This window comes from Panthera tigris, chromosome A2 (assembly GCF_018350195.1).
Source record: "Panthera tigris isolate Pti1 chromosome A2, P.tigris_Pti1_mat1.1, whole genome shotgun sequence".
Classification (NCBI taxonomy): domain Eukaryota; kingdom Metazoa; phylum Chordata; class Mammalia; order Carnivora; family Felidae; genus Panthera; species Panthera tigris.
Genome location: NC_056661.1, coordinates 5,163,406 through 5,189,356, shown reverse-complemented (window position 1 = coordinate 5,189,356; position 25,951 = coordinate 5,163,406). Strand labels below are relative to the sequence as shown.

The window sequence follows — 25,951 nt, the reverse complement described above, 5'->3', positions numbered from 1 at the left end:
CTCCTGACCAGGGCAGAAAGGGCTCAGGGACCTTTTCTCCTTCTGACACTCAGAGTGACCGAGATATTGCCCATCGTCATCCTTTGGCATCCATCAACACCCATTCCCACTCCTGTCCTCTGCCCCACCCCCTGTCACATTAGGGCAGGATGTCTATAAACTACATTTCCCATAATGTCCTGGGGGTATGGTCCTGGATGTTCTTTAGGTTTTCCAATGAGATGTATGCATGAAAATTTTGGAAGGCAGAATGGAGGCAGACACCAGCCTTCTAGACAGGAGCAAGCTATGGCTGGACTCCACATTCTAGCTGTCCCTTCTTCGATTGGGTGGAGGTGGGGTGATCCGACAGCAGCAATTTCTGACCTCTGGATTACAGCTGCAGAGGGCTGATCTTGAGGCTAAGCCACAAGTGGCAACCCCTGACTTCAACGCCTCCAACCCTCCCTGTGATTTTGTGGGCATCCTGTTCCCTATTTGAAATACCTAGAGTGATTACCATTTCCTGCACTGAACCAGGCCTGCCATACAGGCGTTCTGAGATGCCCCAATTTCTGCGAGTAGGCAGGGCAAGCCGGGTCCTTCCCCTGTGCCATTACGCATGACTCATTTAAAAATGTTGAGTTCCTTCTGTGTTAAAGATGTGCCAAAGCACACCATCTCCTGAGCTAGTCCCTATGACTTTGTTACTTTGTTACTTTGTTTTGTGGTGGTTAAGAGAACGGACTGTACTTTTGGCAGCTTCTAGCTGTTCCAGCTTGGAAAAGATACGTGGCTGCCCTGTGCCTCAGCTCCCTCATCTGTTAAGAGAGGATACCAATGAATACGCTAAGCGATACTAAATGAAAATACTTCAAGTGCTCACAGCTATGCAGGGAGCATACAAATGCCCTCTGTGTCCTCTCCCTCCACTGCGTCTGCCCACTCACCAAGGCTCACTTCACCCGTCCCCACCCTGACCTATCACCAGCTCTGACGGACACACTTCTGGATTCCTATAGCACAACTTCTCACACACCATTTACTTGGTTTTGTGGAAGGAGACTGTCCTGGGTTCAGGTCTCATCCCCAGCCACTTAGATTTCTGAGTAAGTGGGCTAAGGAACCTCAGCCTCCATCCTGTAAAATGGCCTGAAAACATTTAACTGAAAATAAAGGGTCCAACACAGGATAGGCTCTGTAAATGGGATCTGTCATTATTAACCTGTTCAGGGTCATTTCTCCTTTCATATGTGAATGTCACGGCTTCCCAGCCAAACTATGAATTCTCCAAGGGCAGAGGCATTGCACACCCTGCCTGTCCCCCATGACGCCGTCCCACAACACCCAAGGCCATGGGAGACACGCAACGGGTGTTCGTTCAATATTTTCCCCTTGGATTTGGAGAGCCAGAACAAAGAGAATCGGTACTGACCGTGAGCTCCCCAGAAGCCATGATGACGGCCAGGTTCATCATGTGATAACAGCTGCACGTAGTATACATCTCAGAAACTTCATGGATCTCACAGCCAGAGGGTATCCACCTGCCACCCTCCATATCTGTGTCCCAGGAAACACAGATAGGACTCTCAAACGTCTGCTTTGGCTGAAAACGTAAAGGCTCTGGTCAAACGGATTCAGTATGACCAACTTGAAGAGTCATCTCAAGATGACCCACAAGAAGATGCGGGTAGGTCTGGGAGGGAATGGAGGGCGATGTAATATTTCAATGTGCGAGGATGGAGAGAAAGGTTGTGGATGCAAGAGATGCCTCTACAACCGAGTTGGTCATGGCCAAGGTAATAAAGTCCCTGTAAATGTTCCCGCATCAACATTCCTCAATCTGAGCCCAATCTTGCCCAGTGAGGAATGGGTGACTCTAGGTACTGTATATAATATATGCTATGTAGGGGCTCCTGGGTGGCTCAGTTGGTGGAATTGAGGCTCAGGTCATGATCTCATGGTCTGTGAGTTCGAGCCCCGCGTCGGGCTCTGTGCTGACAGCTTGGAGCCTGGAGCCTGCTTCAGATTCTGTGCCTCCCTCTCTCTCTGCTCCTCCCCCGCTCCCACTCTCTCTCTCAAAAATAAATATTAAAAAATATTTTTTTTACATATGGAAAGAGGGGCAACTGGGTGGGTGTCTCAGTCGGCTGAGTGTCCCGACTTCGGCTCAGGCCATGATGGCCCCATGTCGGGCTCTGTGCTGACAGCTCAGAGCCTGGAGCCTGCTTCAGATTCTGTGCCTCCCTCTCTCTCTGCCCCTCCCTTGTTCGTGCTCTGTCTTTGTCTCAAAAATAAATAAACATGAAAATTTTTTTAATATGTGCTATATATATTAAATATACTATATGCTACTTATATATACTATATACATATAATATATATATACGAGAGCCCACTCCTCTGGAGGTGGATTTGGGGGACGGGCTTGACTTGCTAGAAGGTTGATGCCTTCATGGGTCTTTATCAGAAAGGAAAGTTAAGCTCACTGTGGGGTGAAGTGTTCTCAGTAGGTAGATGGGGGTTCGACAGGGACCACTTCACAAACCTCGATGTTCTCCAGCGTGTAAATGACTGGGTTAGAGAACCCATCTTGCTTCTCCCCAGTCATGATGCCCTGCACAACGTGAGAATTCATCTTTAGCCTCCTCTGGGAATTGGCCAAGGGGTTCTGAGGGTCTTGGAAGAAACTCTCATCTAAAAACAACTCCATCCTCGAAAAGGAGACAAAAGCTACCCCGATGGTCCCTGTGATATTCCCTAAGTGCAAACAAAAAAAGAAAAAGGAAAAGGAATAATTTGCTCAGTAGTGATTATCAATGACCCAAAAAGTACACACATATACAGACTCTAATACCCCACGCACCTCCGGACCTCCACGGGCCTGCTCTGAGCATGGCAACATTTGGCTACATTTAAAATTAATACAGGGGCACAGCTGGTTAAGCATCCAACTTTGGCTCAGGTCATGGTCTCACTGTGCGTGGGTTCGAGTCCCATGTCAGGCTCTGTGCCGACAGCTCAGATCCTGTGTCTCCCTCTCTCTCTCTCTGCCCCTCCTCCGCTCATTCTCTCCCCCCCCACTCAAAAATGAATAAACATTAAAATTTTTAAAAACAAATATGAATTTATATCTTTAAGGGATAATCAAACTGAGCAGTGAGGTACAAGTCCCCTCCCACACTGATGGTCAGTCTCGTTCCTCTGTTTGGTAAGCTTCCCCTCTCCATGTTGGTGGCCTTGAGGGATGTCCCAGGCCTGCTCCCTGAGCCCTGCACACCAGAGAGTGGGAAACAGCAGCCCATAGGCCAATCTGGTCACTGCCTGTTTCGTGTAAATGAAACTTACTGTAGCACAGCTACGTCTATTCATTTACACGTCGTGTATGAACGTCTTTGTACTTTGAGACTCTTTTGCCCTCCATGCCTGAAATACTTACGAATCCGCCCTCTATAGGACAAGCCTGCCGATCCCTGATACAGATCAGCGCTGTCTGCTAGAATTATAACATGAACCACACAGGTAATTTAAAATTTTCAGGTAGCCAGATTTTACAAAAGTCAAAAACAGGTAAAATAAATTTTAATAATTAATTTTGCAACACATGCAAAATATCATCATTTCAGCCTAGAATCCATATAAGAAGTATGCATGAGATTTTCTCCACCATTTTTTTGTAGCAAGCCTTTGGATTCCGGTGTGTACTTTACCAGGTCATAAAGTACAGCCTGGCCACATTTCACGTGCTCAATCACAAAACATGGCTGGTGGCTGCCGTACCAGCCAGCCAAGGTCTTGGTCGTCCATTATTGGGAGTGTTTATGTATTTAATATCTGGCTCCCTGAGGGCAGGGGCCTTACCTCACTGGTCTTGGAACCCAAGAGTTGACTGGTAAATGTTTGCCAATCGGATACACCGCAGCCCCCCTCCCTGGTTCTCAGGAGCAGCTCTGTACCTATGGATTTAGATTCCTTGATTGTAGAGCACCGGATTTTCATCTCATTCCCTTTGGCTTTGAAGTGAAGGATCATGTTCTCTTCAGCACATTCTCCCTGGATGATCTTGCTTTCAATTTCTAAAAGGAGATAGGGAGACTTTGCCCGAGGTCCCCCAGAAAGTGGGTCCTAAATTCGGTTTCCTGCCCCACAAAGTTATACCTACCTAGTTGCAAAGAATAAAAAAGGCCAGTTCATCATGGGAAAGACCTCGAGCCCCGTGGTGAGTGAGTGACAGGAGGATGATAGCCGCAAACAAATGAGAGAAACCCAGGGGGGGGCTGCAGGGGTGAGCTCTCACACCTTAGGGGGTGCCTCAGGGAAAGCTGGGGTTGAGGCCAACAGTGATGGAAGGCAACAGAGTCCGGACCCTCTGGCTGCTCTAAATGTAGACAAGTTTTCCAAAGCCAGAGGAAGTAGGAAGGGGCTGGACGAACCCAGCAGAGTGGACAAGGGCTCAGAGGCTGCATTTGCTTCTGCCACTCAGCAGCTGTGCAAACACAACCAATGACTTAACCTCTCTGAGTCTCAGGTCTCTCACCTGTGACATGGCACTAATTGCAAGGGTCCCCAGGACAACAAAATAGGCAATGGAACTGGAGGGAGCCCTTTAAAATGTAAGCCAGGTAATCAGTGGCACAATCTCTGTTTCATTTACTAGATCTTTGTTTACTGTGGGGCTCAGATAGTTGTTGAATGAATCAATGACACACACCCTTACCTCAAGGCCAGGCACTCAGTAAATGGGAGATGCTGTTACTATCCTGGGACTTGCTTTTCTGTGAGCTCTGAGGTTTGAAACAGTTGGGGGAAGTAGTGTACGGGAAGGCCATGGGGCATAGCATTGCCCACGGCCCCCCTCAAAAGCAGCACCCAGATGTAACCTTGCCACCTTACCCAAGTGTTCCGTCTGAACAGTCTGAGTGACATTGGCTGAGGGTTTCAGGAAAGCTGCCAGGGTGCTGCTTTTCACACTCTCCAGTATGACGGTGGCCAGGGCAGAGGTCTCCTCTTGGGAGAAGTTGGACCATGTGGATGTTTGTTCGAGCACAGAGGTAAGGCTCTCAGCCGCACTCTGCAAGGAAAGGTGTGTCTGTGCATGTGCGCTCTCTTCCTCTTCCCCTGCCCCTGAGACAGCAGCTCTTCTCCCTCTCTCCCTTCTTCTCCCCCTTGTCTCCCTCTCCCTCCTTCTCTCCCTCTCCCTCTTGCTCTCCCCCCCTCTCTCCCCTCCTCCCCCTCTCCTTCTCTCTCTCCCCTTCTCAGCTCCCTCTCTCTCTCCTTCTCTCCTTCTTCCTCTCTCTCCCTCCCTCCCTCTGCCTCTCTCTCTCTCTCCCCTTCTCCTCCTTTCCCTCTCAAATTGGTGTAGCCTTTAAGTCAGCACCTGGAATAGCCCCGCTTACACCTAGCTCTGACCCAGAGGTTTCCCTTCCTGGAATTAGTCCTTCCAGAAATGCTTAAAAACTGTGCAAGGATCTTGTCCAGTGATGTTTATTTCAGTATGGTTTCTGACAACATGAAGTTGGAAAGTCTGAATGTCCAACAGATTGGCTAAATAAATGACTAAATCAAATCACAGAATAATACACAGCTATTAATAAAACAATGATCACACACACACACACACACACACACACACACACACACAAGCAAAAAGGTCAGTGAGCTGTTGTTAAGTTAAGCAAATTACAGGATAACATAGATATTATCTCATTTCTCTTAAAAAACAAGTATTTTCATTAACATTTTTGTATTTATGATAGTAATATTTCTGGCACACAGAGATAAAAGTAAGACTTTCTTGTGAGCCAAGTATTAAGTACCTTATGTATGTTAACTTCATTTTAGAAAGAAATCTATGAAGTAGAAACTATGATTTCCATTTTTGTGTGGGGAAACAGAACACGTATAGGAGGTGGGAGAAGCAAGATTTGAACCTTTGTTATCTAGCAGCAGAGGCGGAATCCCTCTAGTAAGTGCTCACTAAATGGCTTCAGTGTGTGTGTGTGTGTGTGTGTGTGTGTGTGTGTGTGTGTGTTTTAGACATACATTCACAAAGTGAAAGGATATGGTTATACATTGAAATGTTAACATTGATTATGTCAGAGGAATAGAGTTAAAGAAATAGCAATAATAATATTGACATTAATGTCAATACAATTCCTTTTATTGATTATTGTCAATAAACTGGCTTGTGCAATGACTTTGACCCCAACAACAAAAAAATATGAAAAGGATTCACAGCCTAATAAATACGAGGAAGAAAGTAATGGACTCCGGTCACATGGGGAAGGAAATTAACTGAAATCTGAGTAGGAATAACAATTTCTATTTACCCAAATTGGACAATAAAAACATGAAAAGAATTTCAGTAAAACATGGATGAGGGTATAACTTGAGATGTTTGTTCTGGAGAAACAGGACGTGACCATATGCCAGGTGAGTTTGGGGTCCATCCCCACCGACGTACAGAAAAGTATCAGGTAGAATCATCCTGGGAAAATGTGGTCTTCAATTCTACGGCTGAGGAAATCTTAAAACTCCCTTTGAGGGGGGCCCGGGTGGCTCAGTCAGTTAAGCTTAAGTGTCCAACTTCGGCTCAGGTCATGATCTCATGGTTCGTGAGTTCAAGACCCGCATCCGGCTCTGTGCTGACAGCTCATAGCCTGGAGCCTGCTTTGGATTCTGTGTCTCCCTCTCTCTCTGCCCCTCCCCTGCTCATGCTCTGTCTCTCAAAAATAAATAAATAAATGTAAAAAAAAATTTTTAAACCCTCCCTTCAAAATGTGAAATCTATTGTTGGCTGGGAAGGTGATTTCATTTCCTTGGGAAAGTAAAAAATTAGTAGGCAAACTAAAACTCCACAGGGTTACCACTTCTGTGCTTTATTTACAAAGTTTTTCCATCTTTGTCATACTCTGAGAAGGGGGTGTTGAAGGGGTTTGGAGCAGTTCCATATGTTAGAGAAACTAACTGATTAACCACGAGAGTTCGCTGCCTAAAGCATTTAGATGTGAGATGAATATGTGTTTCATATGAACAATTTCAGAGAATGTGGCTGCTGATAAATGGTTTTGAACATTTAAAAATATGAATTATTATATTTATACATTTGGTTGATTGGATTTATAAATCCCTCGAGCGCATAATGACTTTGCTTCTTAGCTCTGTAAATATTCCTCATTAGGTATTCAAAATTTGGTGGGGGGGGGATAAGAATATTCATAAACACAGTATAAAATGAGAGAATTTAACCTAGTTTGTCAGAAGGTTTGTTGCTTATGGAAATTCAGTCTGAAAACCTTATGAATGAATGCACACTTAATGGACAACTATATTATACCCAATAAATTAATTTTAAATCAATCAAATTGCAAAGGAAAGTATCATTCTTGTTTTTGTACAAAAGCAACTGAATTTTTAAATAAAACAACAGCCATAAGTCATAAGCCATAAGCAACATAAAATCTTAAGCATAAGCCATAAGCAACATAAAATCTTAAGAAAAAGCCATAAGCAACATAAAATCTTAATCATAAGCCATAAGCAACATAAAATCTTAAGAAAAACTAAAATCTTAAGAAAATCTTTTAAAGTCTATCATTGTAAGGACTGAGTAATCCCACCTCTAAGTATTTACCCCATAGAAACAAAAAATCAGGGACACACACACACACACAAACTGTACATGAATGTTTACAGCAGAAAAAAACAAGAATTGAGACTACTGATCACAACCTTCATGAATCTCAAAGGCATTATGCTGAGTGAGAGAAGCCACATCCTGTGTGATTCCGTTTATATAACATTCTTGAAAAGACAAAACTCCAATGACAGAGAAGAGACAGGGATATACAGGAGTTGGTGGTGGAGAGAACATCTAACAATGAGGGGGAACCCCAAGAGAATGTTTCGGGAGGAAAAGGAACTGTTCTATATTCTGATTGTGGTGGTGGCTACCCAAATCCACTCAGCTGATAAGACTCATAAAACTGGGTGTCTCTGGGTGGCTCAGTTGGTTGAGTGTCCAACTCAGGGTTGTGGGATTAAGCCCTGCATCAGGCTCTGCACTAAGTGTGGAGCCTGCCGGAGATTCTCTCCCTCTCCCTCTGCCCCTCCCCCCGACAAGTAAAATAAAAATAAAAAAACTCACTAGACAGAGAAGGGAATTTTACTGTATGGTAAATTTTGAAATTTACTGTGTGGTAAATTTTGAAACAGGTTTCAAATTCTGTAAAAATACAGAATTTATTAATTTTGTAATAAATTAAATGTTAATCCATTTAAAGAGGACTTTCTGTGCCCAAAGTGTCCCCCCCACCAAGATGTTTGAAGCTCAAAACACAATTATGAAGACTTTGCTGTTACCTTCAGAGAAACCACGGTGGTTTTGTTTTCACAGGCATTGTCCAGAACACTGAAGGTGGTATTCATTAGTGTGCAGAAGGAACCCTGTGCCCCAGAAGAAGAACATGTGTGAGCACTGATCAATCCATTCCTCAGTGTGTAAAGTACAAATTGGCCATCTAGCCCACCATATGGTTGGTCTTAAACTCCCAAGTTTAAGAGCTGCTAGAAGCAGGCTTTAGAATTCTCAGGAAAATAGAAACTTGCCTTTTCAGCAGAACTGGGACCACAGTACCTTTTTCTTCTGTGAATAAAAGGAGCAAATGGAAAGAAACAGCAAAACTACTTTGTGGAGTCAAAGATGGGGGAAATGTGTGAGTAAACCCCAGTGGTCCAAAAGGAGTATTATTCAGCCACAAAAAGGAGTGAAGCATTGGCAGCTGCTACAATGTGGATGAACCTTGAAAACATCGTGCTCAGTGAGGGAAGCCGCACACAAAACCCCACGTATTCTGTGATTACATTTATATGAAATATCCAGGATGCAGAAACTGATGGACACAGAGAGCAGATTACTGTTTACCAAGACCTGGGCACAGGGGCAGCTGGAGAGCAATGTTGCTGGGGACAGGTTTCTTTTGAGGGGATAAAAATGTCTGAGAGACGGCAGTGGTGGCTGCACACCACTGTGAATATACTGAATGCCACTGACTTGTACACTTAAAAGTGGGTAGAATGGTCAATTTTTAGGTGTATTTCACCTAAATTTCTAAATCACCTAAATTCTTCCAAAAAATAACATTGGTCCAAAGTGCATGGGAATTTGGGGGCACCTGAGTGGCTCAGTAGGTTAAGTGTCGACTTTGGCTCAGGTCATGATCTTGCGGTTTCTGGGTTCGAGCCCCACGTCGGGCTCTGTGCTGACAGCTCAGAGCCTGGAGCCTGCTTCGGATTCTGTGGCTCCCTCTCTTTCTGCCCCTCCCCTGCTCGTGCTCTCTCTCTCTCTCTCTCTCTCTCTCTCTGTGTCTCTCTCTCTTTCTCTGTCTCAAAAATAAATAAACATTAAAAAAAATTTTTTTAAAGTGCAGGGAAATTTGAAAGCTAATTTATAAGCTCATATTGAAAATTGTCACGTCAATTCCTGAAGATGCTCATGGAGGCTTTGACCACTGGAACAACTTCGTTAGAGAATCAGGATATCCAAATTCCTTTATGCCTGGCCCAGGGTTTGTGCATCTCCCCTCCCATATCACACAGACACAGCACCAGCACCTTCACTAGTAACGAGACTCCAACATCCCTTCTTCTATTTGGAAAAGAATTCCCAAGTTTTAGATAGACAAATGCCCTCCCTTCTCAGCTTTCCTTGAAGGTAGGTGTAAGCAGAAGTGATATGGGGTTATACCCTTAGAGAAGAACTGTGCCTTTCACGTCACCATCCCCCCTCCCCACCAGCTGGAATGCAGACGTGATGGCAGGGGCTGGAGCAGCCATCTTGGACCACAAAGTGGGAGGGCTGGTGTTGCTGATGGCAGAGCACTTGCAGAACCATCATATCAACTCTCCACAGCTGACACCCAGATTGTTACAGAGAGAGAAGGAAACTGCTATACGATTTAGGCCACTGTTATTTCGGCCTTTGTGAAAGCTGCAAAACAACATCCTACTTGAGTGACTTCTAGGCTAGAAGCTCTTCTAGGAACCTCAAGAGCTAGGAAGCCTCAAAAATACTTACATATTCAGCCATCACTGCTTCTCCCACTTGGCATTGCTGGACCCACTCGTTGTTGGGTATCACATCTTCTTTACACTTGAAGGGAATCCCTAGGAAGGAAATGAAAGCTACCAAGTCAGAGCTCAACCACAGCAAGCTGTGATTAAAAGACAAGTCTGATTTCATTATCCCCTGCCTAAAATCTATTCGTCACCATATTACATGACAGCGGAAATGAGCAAACCACAGCTACACGCAGAAACACCACGGACTCTGAGAAGCAGGATACTGAGTGAAAAGAGCAAGTCGGAAAAGATGACACAGAGCACGATGCTATCTTTATAGAGCTCCAAAGCAAACAAAACTAAACAAAGTATTGTTTAGGGATACGTACATGGAGGTCATTTTTTTTTTTAAAGTAGGGGAATTATGACTACAAAGTTCCAAGGAGTCCTCTCTGGGGAGGAGTAGGGAAGATGAAATAGGGAAGGAATATGCATGAAACACACGAAATTGAGGAGATTCTAGCTCTCATGTTGACATACTATTATTGTATAATATTATACATATTATACTTCATTGCCTCCATATAAACTACCTCTATCTTTAATGTATCAAGTAATCTACAATTAAAAAAATTAAGCTGTTGGGGCGCCTGGGTGGCTCAGTTGGTTGAGTGTCCAACTTCGGCTTGGGTCATGAACTCACGGTCTGTGAATTCGAGCCCCGCGTCGGGCTCTGTGCTGACAGCTCAGAGCCTGGAGCCTGCTTCAGATTCTGTGTCTCCCTCTCTCTCTGCCCCTCCCCCATGCACGTGCGTGCTCTCTCTCTGTCAAAAAAAAACAGGGGCACCTGGGTGGCTCAGTCGGTTAAGCGTCTGACTTCAGCTCAGGTCACGATCTCGTGGTCTGTGAGTTCGAGCCCCGTGTCGGGCTCTGGGCTGATGGCTCAGAGCCTGGAGCCTGCTTCTGATTCTGTGTCTCCCTCTCTTTCTGTCCCTCCCCCATTCATGCTCTGTCTCTCTCTGTCTCAAAAATAAATAAACGTTAAAAAAATTAAAAAAAAATAAACATTAAAACATATTTTTTCAATAAAAAAATCAAGCTGTTCAGTTTCCCATTGTTCTCAGCAAAAAAAGAAAAAACAGAAAGAAAAGAAAGAAAACAAACAAACAGAAAACCCCCCAAACCTTCAAAATTCTTCACATGGCTCACCAGTTCCTGCAGGACCTGAACTCTGCCCACCTCCTCAGGTATACCTAATGCTTCAGGGCCTTTGCACATGCCACAACCTGGGCCACTCAGATCTCCACTCATCATCTGGATAATTCCTACTCTTGCTTCAAGCTTCAGCTTAAATATCACTTGCCCACAGCATATTAAATATCTCATTACTCATTCCAAAGTACACTATGATTGTTCAATTGCCACACTGATTGTGGTTATTACGTGATTATGTGTGTGTGCTCTACATACATCATCACATTCAGGATTGAATTCTCAGGACCTAGTGCAGGGGCCTGTTTGACTAATTAATAGATGCCCCCCCCCAATAATTTATCGAATGAGTGAATCAATCTGTGAGTGAATGAATAAATGAGAAAGAGAGGATTGAGGATGAAGCAAAGGTAAAAGGAGGATCCAGAGGTTGGGTGGATGGAGGGGTTTACAACCAAACCAGGATGCAGATTCCACTGCTGAGAGGCACAAGGAGATAATTACTTTTGCAGTTGAAGTTGAAGGAGCCTTCTGGATTGGGACGAAAGCCCTCCATGCAGCTACAGCTGTAGGAGCCCGGGACATTGGTGCAGACAGAACTGGGGCCACATGGTGATGGGTCCTGGGAGCACTCATCGATATCTGCAAAGGACTCAAGAGTGTCAAACAACCCAGAAGAACGAGGACATACTTCTTTCCAGGGAGAGCCAGCAACCCCTCTTCTCACCTCTGCATTCCACGTCTTGGCCTGTGAAGTTCAGCTGTCCATTGCTTGGTGCAAAGCCAGGAGAGCAGGTGAAGAAGTAGCTCCCAGGGGTGTTGGTGCATGTCACGTTGGAAAGGCTGATGTAAAGGCACTCATCAATATCTATAGGGTTGAGAATGGGCATGAGGCAGAGCTGGCTAGAAATCCTGCAAAAGTTATGCTTACAAAGCATAGAGTTGTCACCAAAAAAAAAAAAAAAAAAATGGTGACCCAACCAGGGACAACATTTCCCAGAACCTTCTGCATCTAGGTTGGGGCCATGTGACTAGTTTTCACTTATGGAATGTGAGCAAGTACATTTGCCACTTCTGGGCTGAGGTGGTTACAAAGTGGGTGTGCCTTCTCCCTCTTTCCCCACCACTGGCTGAACCAGGGATTCCAAAGCCACAAGGCATATAAGGACCAACGGATGTAAGGAAATGGATCCCTATATCACCACGTGGAGAAAATCTGCCCACTGGCCAGGTGCATCTATATTGGATGGGTATGAAAGTCAGAAGTTGCTATTTAGCTAGTGGTTCTCAACTGAGGGCAGTTTGCACCCCGACCCCCTCCAGGGGACATTGGGCAATGTCTGGAGACATCTTTGGTTGTCATGACTGAGCTGGGGGAGGGGGATGTACTACTATGATCTAGTGGGTAGAAACCAAAGATATTGCCAAATATCCTGCAGCGCACAGGACAGCCCTCCACCACAAAGAGCCATCTGGCTCAGAATGTCAATAGTGCCAACATTGAGGAGCCCTGGCCAGCTTACTGTGGCAACACGGGATTACCTCTCCTTCTGGGGATCTCTGAGGATCTATGGAATAGAATGTCCTGGGGAAAAAAAATAATCAGGAAGGAGGTAAAGGCAAAACTTCTCATATTCCTATGTCAGTTCACAAAACAGGAGGGGTAAACAGGCAGCATCCACTAGTGGCTTGCACAGGTATATGGTTGTTGCACTGGGCGCTACCATGGAGCGCTGGAATGGGAGGTCCTTGTGGGATGAATGCAGACTAACTTGGAGGTCTCGAAGGACAGGAAAATGACCCACGGTTGGGAGGTATGGGGAAGTGATTCTCCTCCTGGTATCACAGAAACGTCTCTGACCAAGGAGCGGGCTTCTAGTTGCAGACTCACTTAAGCATCAGGTAGGTGAACTCTTGTCAGAAATGACGCAAACAGTGGGGCGTCTGGCTGGCTCAGTTGTAAGCATCCAACTCTTGATTTCAGGTCAGGTCATGATCTCACAGTTTGTGAGTTAGAGCCCCGCATGGGGCTCTACGCTGACAGTGCAGAGCCTGCTTGGGATTCCCTCTCTCCCTCTCTGCCCTTCCCCCACTCATGCTTGCTCTCTCTCTCTCTCTTTCTCTAAAATAAATAAACTTTAAATGAATGAATGAATGCTTCTTAAAAACAGCATAAATGGAATTTATATTTTGCAAATGGAACCGGACTAGGCATATGATTTTCAAAACTTTTTGGCTGAAGAAAGCTTTCACTTCCTGCAAAGTGAAACCTATTTAGGAGGTAAGACAAATAAGAGAGATGATAATCTGACCGAAACAGGGGCTCTGAAGAGATTCCGAAGAACCCACAGTGCTGTATTAATCTACCTCTGAGGTTCCTTTCAAATTTGCCTCACTATTGTTCTGCCTACAAGAATGTCAGTAGCTGGTGAACATCAAGGTGAAAAGAAATACAACATGTGTAATGACAAGAAGCGTGCATTTCCCCAGGGGGTTGAAGAATATAAAATGTGCTCTGCAGTATGTTAGATCCTCCAAAGATGACCCCCACCAATTCTTTCATTTCCTGTGTGTACTTGTTGCTTGCCCAGCGATTTGGGGAGTCGATTTCCCCTTCATTTGCCTGTTGGCTGGCCCCATGACTGTGACCAGGAGAACAGAACAGAAGGAACATTCTGGCACTTCCAAGCCCACGCCTTACAAGAACCCACAGTTTCTGCTTTCTTCCTCTTGCAGCTTCCTTTCCTGCAAACCAGCTGCCATGTTCCCAGGAAGCCCAAGCAACCATGAGGAAGGGCCCCTGAGGGAAACCAAGGGGCCCAGTTGAGCTCCCACCCAGAGACCAGCACCAACTACCAGCCATGTAAGTGAGGCCATTTTGGACCTCCCAGCAATCCTATTGCCACCACCACCCCCCCCCCAAACCATGCAGTCAACCCACAGAGTCATGAACAAGCAGAAAGGTGAAAAAGAACTCAGGCAGGCAGGAGCAATGGTATTCCCCCAGGGTGTTGGTACACACTGAGCTGAGGCCACAAAGAGTTGAGTTCCTGGCACATTCGTCCACATCTAAGCAGAAAACTAGGCTGAGTCAAAAGGATAAAGGATGCTGAGGCCATGGCAGTGCACAGCCCAATCCTGACTAAAGCCAGCAGGTCTCCCTGGCTCTGCTCGCACCCTCTTAAACACTGCTGAAAGGAAGTGCAAAGAGCCAGGATGTGACCCACACAAATCTTTTGATGAGGCTCTCCACGCTTCGGGATAAAATCCAAACTCCTCTTTAGAACACATGAGACTCTGCGAGTTTGGACTCACCTAAGCTCACCTAACTCATCTTTCCTTGCTAACCCCTTAGTAATTCCTGATCCAGATTCACTGATTACCTGTAGGTCCAGGAAGTCTCACTGTTTGCTCCCTCAGCCTTGAACTCCCTGGCCCCCGTTCCTTGATAAGTCTCAATTCCTCCCCCTAAGAAATACTATGTTATCAGTAATAATAATAATGACTGAGAGGCATCCAAGTGGAGGGGTGCAAAGCATGGACAGCCTGGGCTCAAAGCTTGGCTCTGGCCCTATAGACTGTGTGTTACTGGGTGCTGTGGACTGAAATATGTGCCCCCAGATTGATATGTTACATTCCCCACACGGTGAGATGGTATCTGGACAAAAGGCGTTCACAAGATGATTAGGTTGATGAGGTCTTAAGATGGGATTCGTGCCCTGGAGCATCTGGGTGGCTCAGTCAATTGAGCATACAACTCTTGGTTTCTGTTCAGGTCATGATCTCACAGCTGGTGAGTTCGAGCCCTGCTTGGGATTCTCTCTCTCCCACTCTCTTCCTCTCTCTCTCCCTATCTCTCTACATCTTCTGCATGCTCTCTCTCTCTCTCTCTCTCCCACTCTCAAAAATAAATAAACATATATAAATGGGACTGGAACCCTTAAAACAAAGAAAGAGACACCAGAGCTCACTGTCCATGAGGACCCAGAATGAAGGCAGTCATCTGGAAGCAAGGAGGACAGCCCTCTCCAGAACCCAGCTGTGGTCTCAGACTTCCAGCCTCCACAATGGAGGGAAAATAGATCTCAATGTTGAAACCACCCTGTCTGCAGTGTTTTGTTCTGGTGGCCCTGAGCTGACAATGCAATGGGCAAGATAGTTCACCTCTGTGTGTCTCAGTGCCCGCATCTGTCAGATAAGGATAATAATAGTTCTTCCCCCATAGGGTTGTTTGGAGCATTGAATAAGGTGTCATCTGTGAAGGACTCAGAGCAGAGTCTGGAGAATAACAAGTATGAGGTAAGTACTTGTTAGCTAAAATAAAAAATTAACTGCTAATATGTTGAGGTTTTTGTGACAGACACTGAGGAACATCCCTTACATGCACCTGCTCGAGGAATGCTCACGGCAGCCCTGTGAGGTGCACACTAACATTACTTCCATTTTTCTGATGAGGAAACTGAGGCGTTACAATTGTGCAGAGTCACACAGCCTGTGAAAGGCACACCAGGATTTAAAATCAGGTTCAGTCTGGTTCTGGACTTCTTAGATGACAGCTTCCCAGGTGGTCTTGAGTCAGAGTCTGGAAATTTGGACTCAAGTCAATGATGGCCAGTTCAGATCCTGACTCCCCTACTTCCTAGCTATTTGACCATGGAAGAGTTGTTTTACCGCGATGGAGGCTCAGGTTCCTCATCTATGAAATGGGCATAAAACACCACTAATACCATCAGGTTGTTGGGCAGACAATGAGTACATGTCCGGAAGAGCTTAGCACCTTGGCTGCGATCCTGCCTCCAGACCTTTGTATCTGTGGTTCCCTCCTCCTGGAACACCCTTCCCCAGATACCCAATATCTCACTCCCTCATATCCTTCACATCTTTTCTCAAATATCAACTTTTCAGTGTGGCCTTTCCTTTCCACTCTCTCTACTAAAAGTTGACCCCTACTCCCAATGCTGCCTATGCACCTTTCCTGCCTTATTTATCTTTATTTCTTTCAGATACTCCTGGCACACATATGGCCATGCCTTTATTTTGCTCTCTATCTCCCTTAACCCTAGATGATGAGTTCTAAGAGAACAAATCGTTTTGCCTATGTTATTTGGTGCTGTATCCACCAGCTCTAGAAGAGTGCCTGGCATATAGTAGGTGCTCAGGAAGTATTTGTTGAATGAGTGCATGAGTGAATGGATGAGCAATTTTTGGCATCAGCTTAGCAGATGAGGTCCTTGAGCTCAGCCCAGACATTCTAACCCCTCACCCACCACTGTTGTCTTTGCATGCAGACTTGGACCAGGTTCCCTAACAAACCCTTCCCACCGACCTTCACATATGTCTCCTGGGCCCTGCAAGCTCATGTTTCCACTGCTGGATTCAAATCCTAGGTTGCAGACACAAGAGTAGCTTCCAGGACTGTTGTGACAAGTTGCGTGCTCCGGGCAAGTTGTGGGGTCAGCACATTCATCCACGTCTGGTCAGTGGAGATGAAAACCCAAGACAAAGCAGATGAAGACATGAGAATAGGAGACTGCAAACAGAGATTCACTGTGCATGTTCTCCCCTTACTCCTCATCTCCCTTACACTTAGGCTTGGCCACGAGAATAAATTCTGACCCAAAATATATAAGTGGAGGGTGGTGAATAGCTCCAAGACAGATGAACATAGAATGACTGTGCTCCTTTACTCCTCCCTGCACCCACACCATGGGATGCAGATGGTGCGGTGCAGTGTGACTTTGCCACTCCTCCTCTATGATGGGAGCTTGTTTCCCCACACCTCGAATCCAGCTTGAATCTGGCCTATGACTTTCACTGGCCAAAAGAACACAGCAGAAATGATGTCGTGCCAGTTCCAAGTCTTAGATTTCTAGAGACTTATTTGCTTCTGCTCATTCTTTAAGCCCCTTGCTTCTGCCACATGAACAAGCCCTAGACTCACCTAATGAAGAAGGAGAGACAAGGTGGAAGAGAGATGGATCATCCCACAGGAGCCCCCGACACGTGAGGCAGCCCAGCCGAGATGAGCAAGCTGACTCACAGCTGACCACAGACACACGAACAAGCCCAGTACAGATGCAAGCAAGTGAACAGCAGAGCCCAACCTAAATTTCCAATGCACAGAACAGAAACCACGTATATGGTGCTTGTCTCTAGCCACTGACTTTCAGGGTGATCTGTTTTTCAGCAATAGCTACTGCTACAAATGTATCAGAAAAATCAGAGAGGACCTCAAATATCTCTGACTCCAAGTCCAGGGGATGTGATAAGGGCTGGATCACTCCATGCCTTGCTTGATGGTGTCACCTTCCTTACCAACGAGCATGGAGAACAATAGTTCTCAACCAGATGCAGGGAGATGGAGCCCTTGCTTCTTGTGAGCAAATTCTGGCTGCAGTTTGGAAGGATGGATTCGAGGGGACAAGAATGGAGGAAGGACAGGCCCAGGGAGGACACTGCTAAACTAATGATGAAGCCCGAACCAAGCATGAGGAAGAATGGAGAGATTCAAGACATATTTAGCAGGTAAATTCCCCAAGCTATGATGACTGATTTAGTATGTAAGGCATGGGGTAGGGGTTGAGGGTAACCCTGAGGTCTTGAACCAAAAACATGATAGGAAATAGTTCTGAATTTTGAGTTTGAGCTCACCCTATCACGCAGTTTCTCTGTCCCAGAACTAAAGACATCTGGGACCAGATTATTTTTGGTTGTAGGGAAGCTGTTCTGTGCATTGTAAGGTGTTTAGCAGCATCTGTGGCCTCTGCTCACTAGACAAGAGGAGCCCATCGCCACCACCAGTTGTGACAATCAAAAATGTTTCCGGGAATTTCCAGCATCCCCCTTGAAAGTTATTGCTCATGGGACACAGCACCCTCCCGCCCCCCGCCATTGCTCTCAAGTATTGTCTGACCCACTGCTGCACTCAGAGTAGACCCTTGACTGGTGTTCCAATCCTGGCTCTTCTACTTAGTAGCCGTGTATTTTGGGGGAAGTTACTTCAATGGTCTGAGCCTTAATTTTCTCACCCCCAAAATGAAGAATATAGTCTCTAACCTCACAGGACCATCAAGTGAGGTGGTTGTTAATTAATTGAGTACCTACATAAAGAAAAGCAGGTCCTCTATACCTTCACAGATCGAGTTGTGAGAGATGAATCCAACCTGGCAGCTGCAATTGTAGCTTCCCAAGGAGTTGATACACTCAGCATGCTCTGGGCAGACCCCATCGGAGAGGCATTCATCGATGTCTGAGGAGCAGTGGAGGAGAGTGAGCAGACCAAAGATTGTGTGGCTAAGGTGAGAGACACTGCCCACTAGTGGTCACTGTCCACCCAAGACCCATGCCTGAGAGCATTACCTGTGCATGAGAAATGACCCGGCTTTTCCGGGGTCCAGTCATTTCCAGTGGGAGAAGAGAAACCAGGCAAGCAGCTGCACTTGTATCTCCCCTGCAGGTTTTTGCAGGCTGAGTTGGCACCACATGGTTGGGGGCTTTGAGAACATTCATCTATATCTGGACACAGAAAGAGTTGGAGTCACTAATTTGCTTCATCTTGTGTAGCAGATTGTATTTTCAAAGATGGTGGAAACAACATCTTCCATGCCATATGGCCTTCATTCTATGTGAACTTGTACTCCTTCCAGCAAGCAGTGCCATCTACATTCCCTTCTCGTGAACCTGAGCATGCCGGGACTCTGAGAGTGGTGGCACTATGTCATAAAGATACTTCGCACCCCTTCCGTAGTCTCTCAAGATGCACATTCTTGGAACTTAGCTGCCATATGTGAGGAAGCCCAACCAGCCATGAAAAAGCAGTTCACATGGAGAAGAACCAACACCTCCAGGCTGAATCCCTGGTGCAGCAATCAGCCCATGGCCAACAGCAGCTTGCCAGCATTGTGTGTATGCTCTCTTTCATGTGGGTCTCTAGGGGTGCCTTGTTGGCTCAGTCACTTAAGTGTCTTCATTTAATTTCAGCTCTGGTCATGATCTCACATTTGTGAGATCAAGCCCCACCTTGGGCTCTTTCTGGGTGTGGAGTCTGCTTGGGATTCTCGCTCTCAAGAGTGGAGTTCAGATGGTGGAGTAGTATGGGGACCCTGAGCCTGTCTTGTCCCTGAAACACAGCTAGTTCAGCATCAAACCATTTGAACACCTAGGAAATTGATCTGAGGATTAACACGAAAATCTGCACAATTTGAGCAAGAGAACCTGAAAGGAATATGGTGTGGAGAGCTGCACTGGGGGTGAGAAAAGCCAAGGTTGTGCGGAGGGTAGGGAGATGATTTTATAGACAGAGGATAGAGAAAGAAAGAGAAAGGGGGAGTTTCGCACATTAGAGTCATGCAAGAAAAGCACTCCCCCTGAAAGTAGCTGGAGAGAATGTGAGAAAGAATGAAACCACTCACAGTGGACTGGATAAGAAATCTGTTCCTCAAAACCATTGATGGGAAAAAGGCAGAGGGTTGCAGTACTTCCAGTTTTCTATAAACAGTCTAGTGCAGAAACTGATGTTTCAGTGCTCAGTGCCTGGTGGTGCTCCAGGAGGAAGCAAAGTAAATCCCTGAGAGAAGGCATCATGGTCTGAGGGACCTGTGTGCCATATGGGGAGAAGCAGTTTCCCTGGTCGGAGTGTGTATGGTAGTGGCAATCAGCCTCCCGTGGGCAAACGTCCCAGCGGGTCCCAGAGAGCTGCCATGTTTACTGATATTGGGCCAAAGAGAACAGCTGATTGCAGCAAAACCTGGCGCCAGTTGTGTGTTGTGATTTACCGTAAACTCTGAGCCTCTGTCACTTTGCTACCATGCACACATTTTCTGGGACAAGTTGATACCTGGCCATTGCTCTGCAAGACCTTCCCCCATAAAATCAGCACAGGTCCAAGACCTGGGGTCTCTGAGTTGTGGGGTTTTGAAAACCAGACCCATTGGAGATAAGGAGGGAGGTGCCACCTGGCAGGCAGACAGCTTGGGCATGTACAGGGTAGAGGTGGGGAGTGGACAGAGGCCTGAGACAAAGGAAGTTGTGCTTGATCACATATCTGTGATGGTGCAAAATTCCCACGCCAGAGACAAGAGAGCAGGGTGAAGCCATTTTCACCTCTAGCACACTCACACTGATTCAGTCCAGTGAGCCAGGCAGTGCCACCAAGTGAAAAATGGAACTGTTACACGGACCATTACCCACCTGCGCCCTCCAGGCATATCCCCTAGAAGGCCAGTACAAATCCTTTCCACCCACTTACTCTACACAGTACGGTGTGCTTCAAAGTTGTAGTTCTAAGGGAAACCGGATCTAGCTTCACTTGGGTTTCATTTTGTTTCCTTGTTTATCTGTTTTTTTTCTCTGCTTCTGTTTTACTTTATGTTATTTTCTTTTATCATTCTTTACGTTGTCTTTCTTGAATACAGGAAGAGCAAATTTTTTTATTCTATTCTATTCTACTTTACTCTATTTTATTATTTAAATTTAAACAAAATTTTAACTTCTTTTTCCTTTTCTATCAAGATTCTCTCAAAAAGCAGATCAGAACATACTTAGAATCTAGCTTCCTTTATTTGATTTTTTCTTTTGTTTTTAATTTTCAAATTTTTATTCTTTATTTTATTACCTTTTTCTTCCTCCAAAATGACAAGATGGAGGAATTCACCCCAAAAGATAGAAGAAAGGACACGCAGGGATTTAATCAACACGGACATAAGTAAGAAATCTGAGTTAGAATTTAAAACCACGATTTAGCTAGGGTTGAAGAAAGCATAGAAGACACCAGAGAATCCCTTTCTGCAGAGATAAAATAACTAATATCTAGTCAGTTCAAAATGAAAAATGCTGTAACTGAGATGCAATTTCAAATGGATGCTATGATGGTGAGGATGGATGAAGCAGAACAGTGAATCAGGGATACAGAAGATAAAATTATGGAAACTCATGAAACAAAAAAAAAAGAGGGAAACAGAGGAGGATCCAGAGTGGTGGAACAGCATGCAAGTTTTTTGTGTCTCACATCCATAAAATACAGCCAGATCAACACTAAACCACCCTGCACACCTAGAAATCTTACTTGAGGATTAACACAACAATCTGCACAACCTGGACCACACAACTCAACGATTGCTGACTGGGGAGAAAAGAGTTCTGATACTAGAGACTGGGTACCTGGGTGATGCCATTTTCACCCCTGCTGTGCATGCGCATACACACCTACAAGCGCCACAACAATCCACACCAGTAAGCTAAGCAGCGCCACCTAGTGGAGAACAGAGCCATTACACCAAGCCCCACCCAAATGGGTCAACCTCACTCTTTAAGAACCACAAGTCTCTCCACCTGCTTAGTTTACAAACTAAAAAGTGCTTCGTAGTTTGACTTATAGGGGAAAACGATGTAATTTCAATCGTATTACAGTCTGTTTGCTGGCCCATCTATTCAATTTTCTTTTCTTTTTGTCTTTTTCTCGAATATAGGAAGAGAAAAAAATTTCTTTTTATTTTCAATTTTATTAGAAATATTTTTCTTTAATTTTGTCTACTATATTTTTTAGTTTTGTATAAATTTTTCAAATTCTATTTTACTTTTATCATTTCATTTTATTCTATTTCATTGTTTTCATTTTCTCAAATTTTCAAACGTTTCCCTTTTTTTCTTTTTCCCTTTTTTCTCTCTAATCTATCAAGCCCCTTTCAATACCCAGACCACAAACACAACTAGATCTTGCATCATTTATTTGATTTTTATGTATGCGTGTGTGTTGTTTTTAATTTGTTTTAATTTAATTTTTTTAATTTTAAATTTTGTTTACCTCATTAATTTCTTTCTATCTTCAAAATGACAATGAAGGAATTCACCCCAACAGAAAGAGCAGGAAGAAATGACAGCCAGGGACTTAACCAACGCAGATACAAGCAAGATGTCAGAACAAGAATTTAGAATCACGATAATAATACTAGCTGGAGTCGAAAATAGATTAGAATTCCTTTCTGTGGAGATAAAAGAAGTAAATCTACTCAGGAATAATTGAAAAATGCTATAACTGAGCTGCAATCTCCAATGCATGCCACGGCAGCAGGGATGGATGAAGCAGAGCAGCAAACCAGCAATATAGAGAGAAACTTATGGAGAACAATGAAGCAGAAAAAGAGAGAGAGACTAAGGCAAAAGGGTACAATTTAAGAATTAGAGAAATCAGTGACTCACTAAAAAGGAACAACATCAGAATCATAGGGGTCCCAGAAGATGAGGAGAGAGAAACTTGGGTAGAAGAGTTTATGTGAACAAATCATAGAAGAAAACTTTCCTAACCTGGGAAAGACACAGACATCAAAATTCAGGAAGCACAGAGGACTCCAATTAGATTCAACAAAAACCAACCATCAACAAGGTATATCATAGTCAAATTCACAAAACACTCAGGCAAGGAAAGAGTCATGAAAGCAGCAAGGGACAAAAAGTCCTTAACCTACAAGGGAAGACAGATCAGGTTTGTAGCAGACCTATCCACAGAAACTTGGCAGGCCAGAAGGGAGCGGCAGGATATATTCAGTGTGCTGAATCCGAGAAATATGCAGCCAAGAATTCTTTATCCAGGAAGGCTGGCATTCAACTAGAAGGAGAGGTAAAAAGTTTCCCAGACAAACAAAAATTAAAAGAGTTCATGATCACTAAACTAGCCCTGCAGGAAATTTGAAGGGGGACTCTCTGAGGGGAGAAAAGGTAGAAAAAATAATATCAATGAAGGAATGAATGAATGAATGAATGAATGAATAAATAAATAAATAAATAAATAAATAAATAAATAAATAAATAGAACCAAAAGCAACAATGACTAGAAAGGGCCAGAGAACACCACCAAACACTCCACCTCTACAAGAAACATAATGGCAATAAATTCATATCTTTCAGGAATCACTCTAAACGTCAATGGACTAAATGCTCCAATCAAAAGACAATGGGTAACAGAATGGATAAAAAAACAAGATCCATATATATATGCTATTTACAAGAGACACACTTTAGACCTAAAGACACCTTCAGATTGAAAGTAAAGGGATGGAGAGCCATCTATCGTGCTAATGGTCGCCAAAAGAAAGCTAGTGTAGCCATACATATATCAGAGAATTTATATTTTAAAATAAAGGCTGTAACAAGAGATGAAGAAGGGCATTACATCATAATGAAGGGTTCTACCACCAAGAATACCTAACAATTGTAAACATTTATGTTCCAAATGTGAAACACCCAAATATATAAATCAATTAAACTCAAACATAAAGAAACTCATTGATAATAATACCATAATAGTAGGGGAACTCAACACCCCACTGACAACAATGGACAGATCGTCTAATCAGAAAATCAACAAGGAAACAATGACTTTGAATGACACACTGGACCAGATGGACGTAACAGGTATATTCAGAACACTCATCCTAAAGAAGCAGAATATACATTCTTCTCCAGTGCACATGGAATGTTCTCTAGAACAGATCACATACTGGGACACAAATCAGCCCTCAACAAGTACAAAATGATCGACATGATACCATGCATATTTTCAGACCACAACGCTATGAAACTTGAAATCAACCACAAGAAAATTTGGAAAGGTAACAAATATTTGGAGGCTAAAGAACATCCTATTAAAGAACGAATGGGATAACCAAGAAGTTAAAGAGGAAATTAAAAGTACATGGAAGCCAATGAAAACGATAACACCACAGCCCCAAACCTCTGGGACGCAGCAAAGGTGGTCATAGGAGGAAAGTATATAGCAATCCAGGCCTTTCTAAAGAGGGAAGAAGGGTCTCAGGCATACAACCTAAACTTACACCTTAAAGAGCTGGAAAAACCACAACAAATAAAACCAAAACACAGTAGTAAATGGGAAATAATAAAGGTTAGAGCAGAAAACAATGCTATTGGAGCCAAAAAAAACAAAAAAACAAAAAAACCACAAACGGTAGAACAGATCAATGAAACCAGAAACTGGTTCTTTGAAAGAATTAACAAAATTGATAAACCACTAGCCACTTTGATCAAAAAGAAAAAGGACCCAAATAAATAAAATCAAGAAGGAAAAAAGACAGATCACAACCAATGCAGCAGAAATGCAAACAATAATAAGAGAATATTATGAGCAATTATATGCCAATAAAATGGGTACGCTGGAAGACATGGACAAATTCCTAGAAACATATAAATTACCAAAACTGAAACAGGAAGAAATAGAAAATTTGAACAGACCCATAACCAGCAAAGAAATCAAATTAGTAATACAAAAATCTCCCCCCAAAACAAGAGTCCAGGGTCAGATGGCTTTCCAGGGGAATTCTACCAAACATTTAAGGAAGAGTTAACACCTATTCTCTTGAAGCTGTTCCAAAAATTAGAAATGAAAGGAAAATGTTGAAACTCTTTCTATGAAGCCAGCATTACCTTGATTCCAAAACCAGACAAAGACCCCACAAAAAAGGAGAACTATTGACTAATTTTCCTGGTGAACATGGATGCAAAAATCCTCAACAAGATATTAGCCAACTGGATCCAACAACACGTTAAAAAAATTATTCACCACGACCAAGTGGGATTCATACCTGGGATGCAGGGCTCGTTCAATATCCACAAAACAATCAATGTGATTCATCACATCAATAAAAGAAAGAACAGGAGCCATATGATCCTCTCAATAGATGCAGAGAAAGCATTTGGCAAAATACAGCATGTTTTCTTGACAAGAACCCTCAAGATAGTAGGGATAAAAGGACCATACCTCCAGATCATAAAAGCCATATACAAAAGACCCAATGCTAATATCCTTAATGGTGAAAAACTGAGAGCTTACCCCCTAAGGTCAGGAAAAAGACAGGGATGTCCACTCTCGCCACTGTTATTCAACACAGTATTGGAAGTCTTAGCCTCAGTAATCAGACAACACGAAGAAATAAAAGGCATCCAAATCAGCCAGGAGGAGATGAAACTTTCACTCTTCGCATATGATAGGATACTCTATATGGAAAACCCAAAAATTCCACCAAAAAACTGCTAGATCTGGTCCATGAATTCAGCAAAGTTGCAGGACATAAAACCAATGCACAGAAATCCGTGGCATTCCTATTTACCAACAATGAGGCAACACAAAGAGAAATCAAGGAATCGATTCCATTTACGATTGCACCCAAACCCATAAAATATCTAGGAATAAATCTAACCAAGAGGTGAAAAATACATACACTGAACTATAGAAAATTTATGAAAGAAATTAAAGAAGACAGAAAAAAATGGAAAAATATTCCATGCTCCTGGATTGGAAGAACAAATATTGTTAAAAATCACTAGTATCCAAAGCAACCCATGTATTCAATGCAATCCCTATCAAAATAACACCAGCATTCTTCACAGAGCTAGGACAAACCATCCTAAAATTTGTATGGAACCAGAAAGACCCCGAATAGCCAAAGCAATCCTGAAAAAGAAAACCAAAGCAGGAGGCATCACAATCCCGGACTTCAAGCTGTATCACAAAGCTTTAATCATCAACACAGTATGGTACTGGCACAAAAACAGACACTCGGATCAATGGAACAGAATAGAGAACCCAAAAATGGACCCACAAACGTATGGCTAACTAACCTTTGACGAAGCAGAAAGAATATCCAATGGAATAAAGACAGTCTCTTCACTAAGTGGTGCTGGGAAAACTGGA

At 43.9% G+C, this 25,951-nt stretch overlaps 1 protein-coding gene across 8 annotated transcripts in view; it reads right to left on the bottom strand.

Annotated features, from left to right (window-relative positions):
* Positions 1-25,951, bottom strand: part of ADGRE1 (adhesion G protein-coupled receptor E1) — an 83,934-nt gene that overhangs the window by 11,269 nt on the left and 46,714 nt on the right. For 6 of the 8 annotated variants that reach the window (XM_042977977.1, XM_042977978.1, XM_042977972.1 and 3 more), the window contains 11 exons: positions 18,610-18,765; positions 18,380-18,499; positions 16,577-16,723; positions 11,978-12,118; positions 11,755-11,892; positions 10,055-10,143; positions 8,341-8,424; positions 4,873-5,050; positions 3,936-4,055; positions 2,528-2,739; positions 1,415-1,585 (listed from right to left, as the gene is read on the bottom strand). In XM_042977977.1, the coding sequence (XP_042833911.1) occupies positions 1,415-1,585; positions 2,528-2,739; positions 3,936-4,055; positions 4,873-5,050; positions 8,341-8,424; positions 10,055-10,143; positions 11,755-11,892; positions 11,978-12,118; positions 16,577-16,723; positions 18,380-18,499; positions 18,610-18,765 (1,556 nt within the window). The remainder of the gene's footprint in view (positions 1-1,414; positions 1,586-2,527; positions 2,740-3,935; positions 4,056-4,872; positions 5,051-8,340; positions 8,425-10,054; positions 10,144-11,754; positions 11,893-11,977; positions 12,119-16,576; positions 16,724-18,379; positions 18,500-18,609; positions 18,766-25,951) is intronic. The other 2 variants (XM_042977974.1, XM_042977979.1) reach the window with 2 other exon arrangements.